Raw genomic sequence first — 11866 nt, 5'->3', positions numbered from 1 at the left:
ATTTGTTTACACACAAAATATTTCAGCATCCTTAAATGGTGTCATTAAGAACACAAGCTACAAAAGTCACATGACTAAATTATAAGTGCAGGTATTTCTGTGTGCTTTCTTTTTCCTTCAGTAGAGAAAGACATTTTTTTTTTAATCTGGGAGAGAACAAACCAACCTTTCTTTTCCTTTTCCTCCCAAATTTCACTGTCATCTGTTGATGTTCAGTGTGCTGACTGTGTTCTTTCTAGAAGTTCACTACAACCCACTGGCAGCTGTCTCTAGGTCTTTGTTTTGGATGATCATTTTATTTTCCCAGTTCTATGTTCTTTTGTTGTCTGGGGTGCCTGCCTCAACCCATGTGCCGGATATGAAGTCCTGATGAATATGTGCTGTTTATTTGTGCAGAATTGGGTAAATTGATTGGGCTCTATTATTTGTAAAATATTTTATTTCTTTAGTGTGTATGCCTTTGTGTGTTGCACAAGCACAGGTGCGCACACTGGGGTGCATGTGAAACCTAGAGGACAGTGTCTCATGGGAAAGCAAGAGTCAGTGTCTCTTCCCACTCTGTAGGTTCTGAGTACTGAATGAGTCCAGGTTGTCAGTCTGGGTGGCAAGACCTATACACACTAGGCCACAAAAGGTCACCCGGTTGACCAAATCTCAGTTCACAACTCACCATCAAATATGTCGACCATTCTGAAGAACGCCAGAGATAAGGACGACTTCCCGCTTCCAGTACGACCACAAATGCCCACCTGCGAAAAGCAAGAGCAGTCAAGACTCAGACAAAGGCATGAAACGGATCGAGGTATTTCTAACTTAGTCAAGGTATCATGGGAAAAGTATAAACTTGCTCAAAAAATTGCATCACAATTTTCTTATCATGAATTATGATAAAAAATAGAGTCCTCACTGAAGTAATGATTGCCTCCTATTTTTTTTTTCTGTATGGCTGTGTTGTTTCCCGTTTAGGGCTTCATTTCAAACCAATTTATAGTTGGACCTTTACACAAGTGCCCAATTCTAGCTGAGCAAAGACAGGTTTATAAGCATGGTTTATAATGAATGGATTTATAAGAATTCCCCACACGTATTATATTAAAGATAGGAATTAAAAGAAGTCATTTCAGAGCAGATCTAGAATGGAGGCAAAGGTCATGGAGGCGATGCCTAGTATAGCTCCAAGCCAGAAATCAGAAATTTTCAACAGTGTGCCTGGTGTTGACCATTCTGATTTTGATGAGGGGTTAATGAAGGGCAGAGTAATGTAGGGAGCATTCGGTGTCCTGCTTGGATCCCCTTTCTCCCTTCCACTTTCGTGACGCATATGTGGAACGTGAGTCTGGGTCTGGACACTCTGGTGGATGCTCACGGGGTGCTAGAAGCTCCACCAGAGATTAATGCAGATAACCAGACGGTGGTAAATCCCATACCTTCTGCCCAGGTTTGATGTAAGCCTTGACGTGTTTCAGAACAGGCTTCAGGTTATTTTCATATCTGACACATAGATCATGAATCCTGATCTCGCCTTCCTGAGGCCAATGCTCTGGGACTTGGGAGGGATCTGGAATAGTAGAATAGACAAAGGTAGTTGAGAGACAGAGGAAGAAAGACATACACACTTAAATATGTGTATGATTTCCAGGAATAATAACGTTTACAATGCATACACACACACACACTATTTTCCCTAGATTCCTTGTAATACTGAAACAAACTATGGTGGCTTAGTTTTTAAATTTAAATTGCATTCAGTGTAAACAATGGTGATTGAGAATTTTAAGATTTTTGAGTTATTTTCTTTCTTTAAAGGTTAGTTTTTGAAACTTCTGCATAGATGCACAATGTGTTGCGATCATTCCTCACTATAACTTTTGCTTGGCTGCCTTCCATTGCTGGTGACCCCCTGCACTTTTCTATCTAGCTCCCCTCCCACTTTCCTGTCTTTCTTGTGCAGTACAATTTTAATTTGTAGAAGGGGGTAGGTGTTAACATCATCCCATTTCCTCAGCTTCCCAGCATTAAATGCTATTCAGGCTAAGTAAAGAGAGTTCATTTGTCAATTGATGTCCATGTAAGTGGATCCTCAAACACCCGAAGATTCTAATGGGAGAGTGTGAGTTATTTAAATAAAGATAAAAGACATGGCTTTCTGTATCCCGGGGAGGCAGATAAGAAGTTAGCATCTGCAGTTCTAAGGGGACAGCGACACGGGGAGGCAAGAGCAAAGCATTCTGGGACATCCAAAATTGTGTCTGGGGTGGAAGTAGGTGGGTGGTAAAAAATGGACGGGGCAGGTGGCGAGAGTCACTTAGTGACCTCAGCTATAACCGGGACCATGTGCTTTACCAGCTAGAAAGCCACTGAATGGCTTAGGCAAAAAAAATGCATTTTGATTGAGATTTGCATCTAATAAAGACCATACTGTGTCTATTATCAACTTTCTGGGCAGTTATTTTAATAGAATTAAGAATCTTGTTTAGTACTTTCAAGTTTCTTGATGTATAAGTTAAAGCTATAAGAAAGAGAATACAATGTAATAAGGCCCCAATACATTTGCAATTATTTCTAAATAGTATTGAATAATGTCTACTTAGAGTCTACTTGTATCTAAGACTAAATTTTGCTTCTTCTCAGCTGGTGAATCAAGCAATATCAATATGAGAGGTGGTGTAGTGTGTGCTTACATGTGTCAGCTCTCAGCAGACCAAGTCAGGAGAATCTTGAGCTTAAGGCTAGCCTGGGCTACATAGCTATAACATGTCTCACAACCCCAAACTCCAAGGATACATAAGTAAATAAATAAGAAAACAAAAGTAGGAAGGAAAGAAAGGGAGGAATGTAAACCCAGAAGAGAAGGGAGTCTCTTGGTAACGACAAAGCAAAGCCAACACAAGGTTCCCAGAGCCGTCATGTGCACAGTACCCATGGTGCCTTCGTAGTTCTCAGACTCCATAGTCAAGAAACTGTTCACTTTCTTCACTGCACCCATCTGGACCTCCAGGTCAGCCAAGTTCCTCACAACCCAATTCAAATAATTGGTTATCTGTATCAGGTGACAAAAGTGGTCACATTTAAAGTAAGTAATTCTCACGATCACTGAACATCTGGCCAGAATGACCCATACAGTGTCCATCGGACAATTCAGTTCCTAAGTACTGCAGGCCAGCAGACACAGGGAGGGTATCATGAGACATCTGTAGAGGTGTGTATTTTTCGAAGGCCTCCCTTGTCTCTTTTTCATCAACCGCCCTCTGATTCCCCTACCTAGTGGAGAACTGATTCCATTCCTGTGCATGTCTCATTTATATTCATGCCCTTTTTAGTGCCCCAATTGTGATGCAAACAAAACAAGACAGGGATCTCAAACACCTCCAAGAACAGGATGCCTGTGGGATTTGAGAAGTTTTTAGAAACCAGTATTGATGCCAGAAAGGAATCTAAGGGACTGGGAGATGCTTCAGTCTGCAGAGAGCTTTCCATACAAGCTTTAAGGCATGGGTTTGGCTCCTCAGCACCCACATAAGAAGCTGGGTATAGTGGTGTGAGTCTGTAACTTCAGCACTGGGGAGGCAGAGGCAGGAGAATTCCTGGGGCTTGTTGACCATCAAGTCTAGCCAAATCAGCAAGCTCCAGGTTCGGGGAGCTTTCTCAAAAAAGTAGGGATGGAGGAAGGCACTCGACATCAACATCTGATCTCCACAGGCACACGTGAGCACACTTATAAATAACCTGCTCACACACATGAACATATAAAGACACCTCCAAAGAGAAAGGGCACAGTGGGAGAAGGGCTCAGCAATTAAAAGTATATAATGCTTTTGAAGAGGGGAGTTTGAACCACAGAACTCATACTGGTTGGTTCTCAGCTGCTTGGAGCTCCAGCTCTAGGGGCTCCGACATCCTCTTCTGGCCTCCGTGAGCACCTGCATCTCTGTGTGCACACAGGCACAGTACACATAATTAAAAATTAAATAAAACTTTAAAATAAAAAGGAGAGATATCAATCTAAGCTGTCCTAAAATGTTAGCTTTGGGTTCATAACTTCTATTGTCTGTAAATGTCATGTTATAAATTCAAAATTTTACTAGTGTCCATGAACGAGAGTTGATAATTACTGTGGACAGTCCCTCCAGCATCTCATGGAAAGAAAGATATTTTGTCAGTACCTACCGTGAGGGCGTACAGAAGGCCCAAGCCCACCAGTCCAGAGTTGGAAGACCCACTACTTATGGATGCAATGGAGGCCGTGAGGACAATGCAGGCTCCCAGGTAGTCCTGCAAAGGGGAGAAACAAGGGACAAGATCTCATGATCCCACAGTTGTTAAAGTAAGGATGTCAACCATCTGAGAGAGAGTGACCAGTCAGTGCAAAGCACACCACACGTGAGTGTCTACTCAAGCTTCAGATGAACGACTCGGCGGAGGTGGGGTAAGAAAGACTTGCAACATGGAGGTCAGACCGGAGAGTGGAATTGTATCTCTCAGGGGAGAGATGGGTTACCTGTAGAGAACTGTGGTTGTTGTCACAAGCAGGATCATATTTAGTCCCCCATCTTTCATACGCATGCTTTCCTGACAGACAAACAGCTATTTCCTAGCTCAGATTTCACATACGCTTGTGTAAAGGTTACCATAGACTCCTGTGTGTCAGAATGAAGCCCTTGCACAAAGGAGTGTCTGGTGCATATTGGGATCTGGAGCTGAACGTTTCGCCAACTGTGTCTGTGTCTGGGACATGAGATTTGCAGATCATGTAGAGAGATGATAATAAGGGCTGGGTTTGCTCATAAGTTACATGTCTTAAAGCTTCAGACTTTTCTATGACTCAACGATAAGTCCTTTTGAGAAACTTACAAAAAATAAATTCACGAAGGTCAGCCTTAGATTCAACTAATCGCATCTGCCCATCTCCTCACACCCCTTATAATGCCATTTCCCAACTTCCTGGGGGATTTTTCTGCCTTATTTATCCCATGTCTCACTTGTCCTAGACACAGGGAGACTTTCAGACGTTGGTGTCTTTCTTATCATAAGTCACAGGCAATCGGGGAATTCCTTCTGTGGCTAGAGAGAGCTCAATCCCTCTATACAACATCAAATCACTGGATGATAAGACTTCAATAATAATAATAAAATCTTTACTGTGCTAAAATCAAAGAAGGGAGTATCTCCAGCTGATCCCTGTGCACACTGGTACCTGTATCTAAACAGTTATAAACACCCCTCTGTTGCAGAGCTGACCATGAGTCCAGCCTTGACATCAGAGTCTGGTCAAATGCTAGCTTTGCCAGTTAGGAGCTAGTGAACTCAAGTAACTAATTTAGATGTCTTTGACTCTAAATTTCTGTGAAAACTAGAAACTATGCCTAAGTCACCAAAACATTAAAAGAAATGAAGTCATAGTTAGGCTTCCCCACCCCTGGGAATTGAGATTGTTTTTAGTTATGAATAATTTTCGAATGTTTGAAGCAAGCTTTAAAAACCTGTGTACATCATAGAATACCAGAGGTCAAACCATGACATAAGACATAAAAAACATAACAAGCACCCATACAGAGCAGACCTCTCGAGGCAATGAATATTACTGAGTAGCAAATTCCTCTTCGATTGCTGCTTCTGACATAGCCATTACTAACAGTAACCCCATCCCAGTCGGTCGGTCAGTTCTCCCCTCCCAGCTTTGCTTGAAGTGATAACTGCCAGAGTGCAGAGCCCATCACGTCTGACCCCTTTTAAGATGTGTAAATGCCAACAAGCCCCAAGTACCTTGAAAATGCTTACAGTGATAGGCTTTCCCCCTTAAGTGTGCTATATAAAATGCATAGTTTCAACATGATGTGGTTATTGGACAGATTACACGGCATCTTTTCTAAAAAGACTCACAATGAGGCGGAGAGATGCTCAGTGGCTAAGAGCACTTGTTGTTCTTGTAGAGCACCCAAGCTCAATGTTTAGCTCCTACATGGTGACTCACAACTACTTACAACTCTAGCTCCAGGGATCATAGGTCCTTTCCTTGTCTCTGTAAACACTTCATTCACATGTACACACACACTCACATGCACACATATAATTTTTTTATGTTTTAAAAATAATTAAAATAAACACATGGAACTCGTGGATTACTCATTCTCAAGCAGGAGCCCAACTACACCAAATCATCTGTGTAGTGTCAAATTGTGTGTGTGTGTGTGTGTGTGTGTGTGCACATGGAAGCCTGAGCTCAGGCTCAGGGACTCTTCCTCAGGTGCTGTCCACTGTTTTAATACTCGTTTTGGAGCTCACCATGTAGCTACACTGCCTGACCAGGGAGCCTTGGGATCTGCCTGTTTCCACCTCTTCAGTGCTGAGATAAGTGTATACCACCATGCCAGTCTTCTTGCATGGGTTCTGCGTGGAGTGCGGAGCTGAACTCAGGTCCTTGTGTTTCCAAGGCAAGTTTTTACCAATGGACTTGGCTCCGCAGCCACCCTGGAATTGTAATCTCTCGTGATCGTGTAAAGCCAATGTTCCTGGAATAGAAGCCCTTGATTCCCATTGCCCAGAGAGAAGCTTCTGGCCCGATTTCAGGGAGACCATGATGTCGACCTATAATTAGGCTTATAATGAAAACTGTAATTCTCTGTAAAAAATAGACTTGTGGTGATGCTTTGTTTGTGCTATAACAAATAAAGCTTGCCCAAGGTTTATATTTAATAAGACCAATTAGAATTTGTACAACACAGACTTGTAAGCAATCAGTAGCAGCTGGAAACTGCAGGTTCTGCTCTCCTCCAAGCAGTCCTTAGACCTTGTCTCTCTCCAGCATTTGGGAACCGGGAACTGATAGGAGGGACTCAAATTGCAGTGTGATTGCAGGCCTGTCTCCACGGGAACTGGCAGGAGAAAGCTCAGCTCTTCCACCAAACAGACTGAAGCTAGACTGACCAACTATTTGCACTTTCGCACAGCGTGCCTACTGACTTTGGCGTTGTTTGTTTGTTTTGGCTTCCTGGTGAGAATTTTCTTTTAGCCGTCCACCACACAGCATGCCAAAGCCTTGGAACCACAGCTGTAGATAGACTTACACAACTTCTGCAAAGGGAAGCATGAATGCCAGAGAACTGGAATTGTTTAATATGGAGGGATGAGCGGAGGACATAGGCTGTGTTCGAAGGCCAGGCCCTGGGGACACACACAGAACCCTGGCCACTCCACTCAACACTGATAGGAAAACAGTGCCTTCCACTGCCAAAGCAAGCAGGGTGGCCACAGTCTAGCTATTAGTTTGCCAGTCAAGTGACTTTATCCCTTAGACTCAGCCCCTGTGGATGTGCTAAAGCCTTTCTTATGCTTCTCCCAACCTAAGCAAATAGGAAGGGAATGTGGTAGGCAAGATGGAATCCTCCACACAGAAACCATAGAACCAAGGAAAGATAATAACTTGGATGGTCTTAACTCTTTTTGTTTCTTCTTTTCTTTTCATGTGTCTATGCAGGGTATATGATGTGTGTTTGTGTTTGCATATATGTATCTATGTGTGTATCTGTGTGTGTGTGTGTGTGTGTGTGTGTGTGTACGCAAGTGCATTTGCTGAGGCAGAGTCCTCCAGAGCTTGCTAGCTCATCTAGTATAACTAGCTTGCCTGGAAATGCCTTCTCTGCCTCTCTAGTGCTGAGATGACAGAGAATTCCCACCCCCGTGGTCCTAGCGTCCAAACTCTGCCCTTTAGATGTGTGCCGTGGCACTTTATCTATTGATCCTTTATCTATTGATCCATCTTTTCAGTGTCAGGTTTTCTTAACTCCCATTCAGCATGAATGGAGAAAGCAAAAAAGAAAAGAACCAGGAATTTACTAGACCGAATTTTAAAGCTGGTTGCAGCCCATGGACCTTTCCCAGTTCAGTCTCTGCTCTGTTTTCCCTCCTTCGCGCTGGGATTTTCCACCAGCAGCAATGGATAGTGGGAGGGGATCTCAAATGAAGAAATAAGTAAGAAGCGGAAATGTAAGGGGGAGAGCCATGGGAAGTGCTGAAATCAAGCGTTCTTCTTTCTACATGAAGGTTTGTAGTCCTCCTGGAGGCTTCGGGAAAAGCTGCCTGAGTAATTAACACCCAGAGCAGTGACCCCTTTCCCACAGTGTTAGCTATGTCTGTTCTGAGGACCTTGAGAATATTCACGGGGAGCAGATATTCGTGTTGACTTCCTGGATACCGGGTAATAAGAGGAGCAGGAAGGGCTGTGTGAACAGTGCAGATAAGCTCGATGCAGAATTTTTGAGCCAAATAAAGGTGTTCCTTACTTTTTTCCCACCCTTGGAGGATTTATGAAACTAAGTGTGTCTAGCTGTGGGGCTGAGGACAATGTATACTCTCATCTCTGAGATTGTGATTTCAGTGGTCATTTTCCTGACAGAAAAAACAGTTATGTGAGGCTGAGGTTGTGGATACAGTGTTGAGGATCCAACCATAGATGCCCAGCAGTAATGAAGCCAAGTAGGAGAAATCCATTTTCACCTAGCAGAATTCGTTTGCTTGAATTATTCAGCAATTCCCCTGTGTGGCATATGCTCTTGAACTACAGAATATAGTTTTCAATTATTTTATTTTATATGTAAGGGTGTTTCATCTGTGTGTTTTTCCTCGTACCATGTGCATGACTGGTACCTGAAGACCAAACGAGGGCATCAGACTCCCTAGAACTGGAGTTGTGGGCACTTGTGGGCAGATTTGTAGGTGCTGGGAATCGAACCAATGTCTACCGGAATAGCAGCCAGTGCTCTCAACATCTGAGCCATCTCTCCAGCCCTGCATTAGTGTTTGAGGTAGAATTCTACTGAGAAAGTGGCCTAGAGACTCTCAAGCTGTTTGATACACAAAATGCAAAGAGGAGGTAAATTAGCAAATATACTCTATAAAATGTCTAACCAAGGAGTCAGGAAATTATGGGATTGAGAGGAGAAGCATCCTCTCCTTTGTAAAATGTTATCACTTTAGCCTTCAGGTAAACTGAGTTCCTTTATACTCAGGTAGGTTTGATTGCTCTTTCATGTGGGGGTTAAAATCATGGGTCAGATAGAGCCATTTTGGGCTTGGCTGTTGTCTTTTCTATCTTGCCCTGCCCTCTTTCTTGGCAGTCTCGGGTCTAATGTCTTATTTTGGCTCTAAGAACTGTACATATGGTTTGCATGAATATTCTTGTCTTACACTTGTCTGTGAACCTGTCACGGGGAAGTGTGAAGGGCAGAAGTCATAGTCAGACGTCTCAAGTCCAAGGCAAATGGACTTACCCCTAATGTCATGCCTAATCTCCACGCTAAGGAAAACCAGACTCATGGGCAGCTGTTGTCATTATCTCCTTATGCTTCTGAAAATCCACTCACTCTGCATGTTTGCTAGTTCTCCTATTCAGATATGATACTTCCCCTTAGAGTAAAACAGGGTTTTTTAAAAAAGAAAACAAATAGAAGCTTAGTATAAATAATGCTGTTCTAGATGGCCCAGTAATTATGTTTGGGCTTTATTATAGGTTTTGTGCAACAGTTTACTTAAATTTCAGTTGTCTGTAATTCCTAAGCCACTCTGTCCTAATTTTTCCAACCCTCACAGTCACATGAAAGATGGTTTATTAGTTCTTTTCCATAACTAATGCTTCTTTCAAAGTTTTGTATAACACGATTGTGTTCTATTGCTCAGTGAGTTCTCTCCAGTCACTTACACAGAGGTAGAGTCTTTGTCAACCAATGAGAAATCACAGTAGGTGAAAAACACAGGGTGTCTAAGACTCTGTCTCAATCCACAGCAATCCACTGTAAGATCAGTCTTGAACTTGGGCACCTTCGTTTTGACCTCATAAAATTTGTTATCAGCTGCCCACTCTGGTGGTTGGGTTTTAAAAAGAATCTGCATCTTGTTGGGGAAACAAATCAACACAGAAGGTGCTTAGCTTCAATTGTCAGTTTGATACAACTTGGGATCACTGGGAAACAGAGTCTCTGTGAGGTATTGACTATACTGGGTAGCCGTGTGAGCGTGCTTGGGGAAACAGACAAGGCAAGTTAACTGAGGTGCATGGGTCTATGCCACTTTGGGGAGCACCAATCCCTGTGCAGGTGTCCTGGAATGTGAAATAGTGGAGAAATTAAGCCACACATCAGCAAGCGAGCAAGCACATATGCATGTGTTTATTTTTACTCTTACCATATGACTAGATATTTGGAGTTTCTTCCTCAGTTTCCCAAAATGAAGGGCAGTGATCTGGAATCATAAGCTGGAAAAAGCCCCTTTCTCCCCTAAGCTGTCTTTTGACAGGACATCTTATCACATAACAAGTCAAGGCAGAGCAGCACACTAGGGAAATTATGCCATTTTCAGTGTTATTTAGTAACATGTCCATGAAGTACATTCTTATTCTTATTTTATAAATGCAGGGGAATCTGGGAGTGAAAGAAATTAATCTAGTATATGATGTCTATAGACTGCCAAAGTCTGTGTTTGTTTCTCCGTGACACATAGGACGGAAGACAGCAATAGATGACTTAGTCATTGATGTTTTGTACTAACATAACCCTCTACTGGCTTAAAACAAAGCCACCATTCCTTACAGGGTATCTGGTTCAGCGAAGGACATGAGTGTATGTGGTCACTTTACAAATTCTCTCTTTTAAAAACTGACATTATATAAATATTTACCATCCCATTAACCGGGGTAGTTCAGAGACTATAAAGAACACAGAATGATTTTTGCCTTGGGGACTACTTTTGTTGTGACTGACGAAAACATTGTGATAAGTTAAATTTCATTTGGAACATAAACAAACCGAAAAGTCCAGACAATAGAGGCTGGTACTGACTCTCAGAGGAAAGCTAATTCAACCAAGTGTCTGGAACACAATGAACATACCGTCCTGACCTCCAGCCATCTGTTGGCAGCTGAGAGAAATAAGTAGGCAATGTTGTTTGTGTCTGTCAGCTCTAGCATGCGTTGCTTGAATCTGGTTTCATGCCTGCAAAAAACAAAAAACCACAATGATGTTAGCCACCTAGCAGGAGAAGCAGTGAAAAAGCCGGACATGCTTAACTACCACGCAGTTTGCTCAACAGAGTGGCGCGTGGACGGGACGGACGAGTGGTGAGTGAGCTCCAGAGCCACCCTGCTGCATTCTGGATGGAGCCCAAGACGGCAAGTGTTTGTTCTCTTTTCATGCCCCAACTAGGAATAGAAGCTGTTGCCATGGCAAACCTTTACGAAAGGGTACTTCACAATTCTGCAAGATTGGAGGGGCCATGTAAACAAGACCTGACCTATGTCACACGGGCTACAGAAATCACAGTATCTCCTACTTTCACGTGAAGCATTTATTTAATTTTCCAAATGCTATTGAGTTGGGCTGGGTGAGAACTGGTGAAGACAGAAAGCTGGGCATCTATGGCAGGTAAACATATTCCTTCGTGCTCATAGGGCCATTGTCAGCAGACCCTGTGCTGAGCTGGTCATCTGCAAGGTCCCTTGTTGTGGGATTTCGATCCCTTTAGCCAATGGCATTGGGGATTACAAATCCTAAGGCATGGTTTTGACCGCAGATATGACAATTTAGAAACTCAGGCTCATCCTCTCAGTCGGTTGTGGTGGTGCACGATGGTGGCAGGATTTGTTGAAGGAGGCAGGAGCACAAGAAAGCAGGACCCACTCCTTAAGCTTATAAATTGTCAAGTCTGCAGACAAGTATCTTTAGGGATGAAGCTGAGCTTCTCAGGTAAACAAGGCATTGTAGGTACCCCAAGTGACATGAAAGAAAGTCTGCCATCACCCAGGGCTGGGCAGGGTTCTCACTCTAATGGTAATAGAGAGATTGATCCATGAAAAACTAAGCTCATCCTTGCTGTTCAA

At 42.9% G+C, this 11866-nt stretch overlaps 2 protein-coding genes across 8 annotated transcripts in view; one reads left to right on the top strand and one right to left on the bottom strand.

The window, feature by feature from the left end:
• Positions 1 to 11866, bottom strand: part of Abcc9 (ATP binding cassette subfamily C member 9) — a 122974-nt gene that overhangs the window by 13217 nt on the left and 97891 nt on the right. For all 7 annotated transcript variants that reach the window (XM_075982386.1, XM_075982385.1, XM_075982388.1 and 4 more), the window contains 5 exons: positions 10880 to 10982; positions 4168 to 4272; positions 2920 to 3040; positions 1428 to 1558; positions 671 to 749 (listed from right to left, as the gene is read on the bottom strand). In XM_075982386.1, the coding sequence (XP_075838501.1) occupies positions 671 to 749; positions 1428 to 1558; positions 2920 to 3040; positions 4168 to 4272; positions 10880 to 10982 (539 nt within the window). The remainder of the gene's footprint in view (positions 1 to 670; positions 750 to 1427; positions 1559 to 2919; positions 3041 to 4167; positions 4273 to 10879; positions 10983 to 11866) is intronic.
• The window catches only part of Slco1b3 (solute carrier organic anion transporter family member 1B3), a 1042880-nt gene that overhangs the window by 942761 nt on the left and 88253 nt on the right, over positions 1 to 11866 (top strand). The gene's annotated exons all lie outside the window — the stretch shown is intronic.

This window comes from Microtus pennsylvanicus, chromosome 8, assembly GCF_037038515.1.
Source record: "Microtus pennsylvanicus isolate mMicPen1 chromosome 8, mMicPen1.hap1, whole genome shotgun sequence".
Classification (NCBI taxonomy): Eukaryota; Metazoa; Chordata; class Mammalia; order Rodentia; family Cricetidae; genus Microtus; species Microtus pennsylvanicus.
This window is presented reverse-complemented; position numbering and strand designations above follow the sequence as displayed.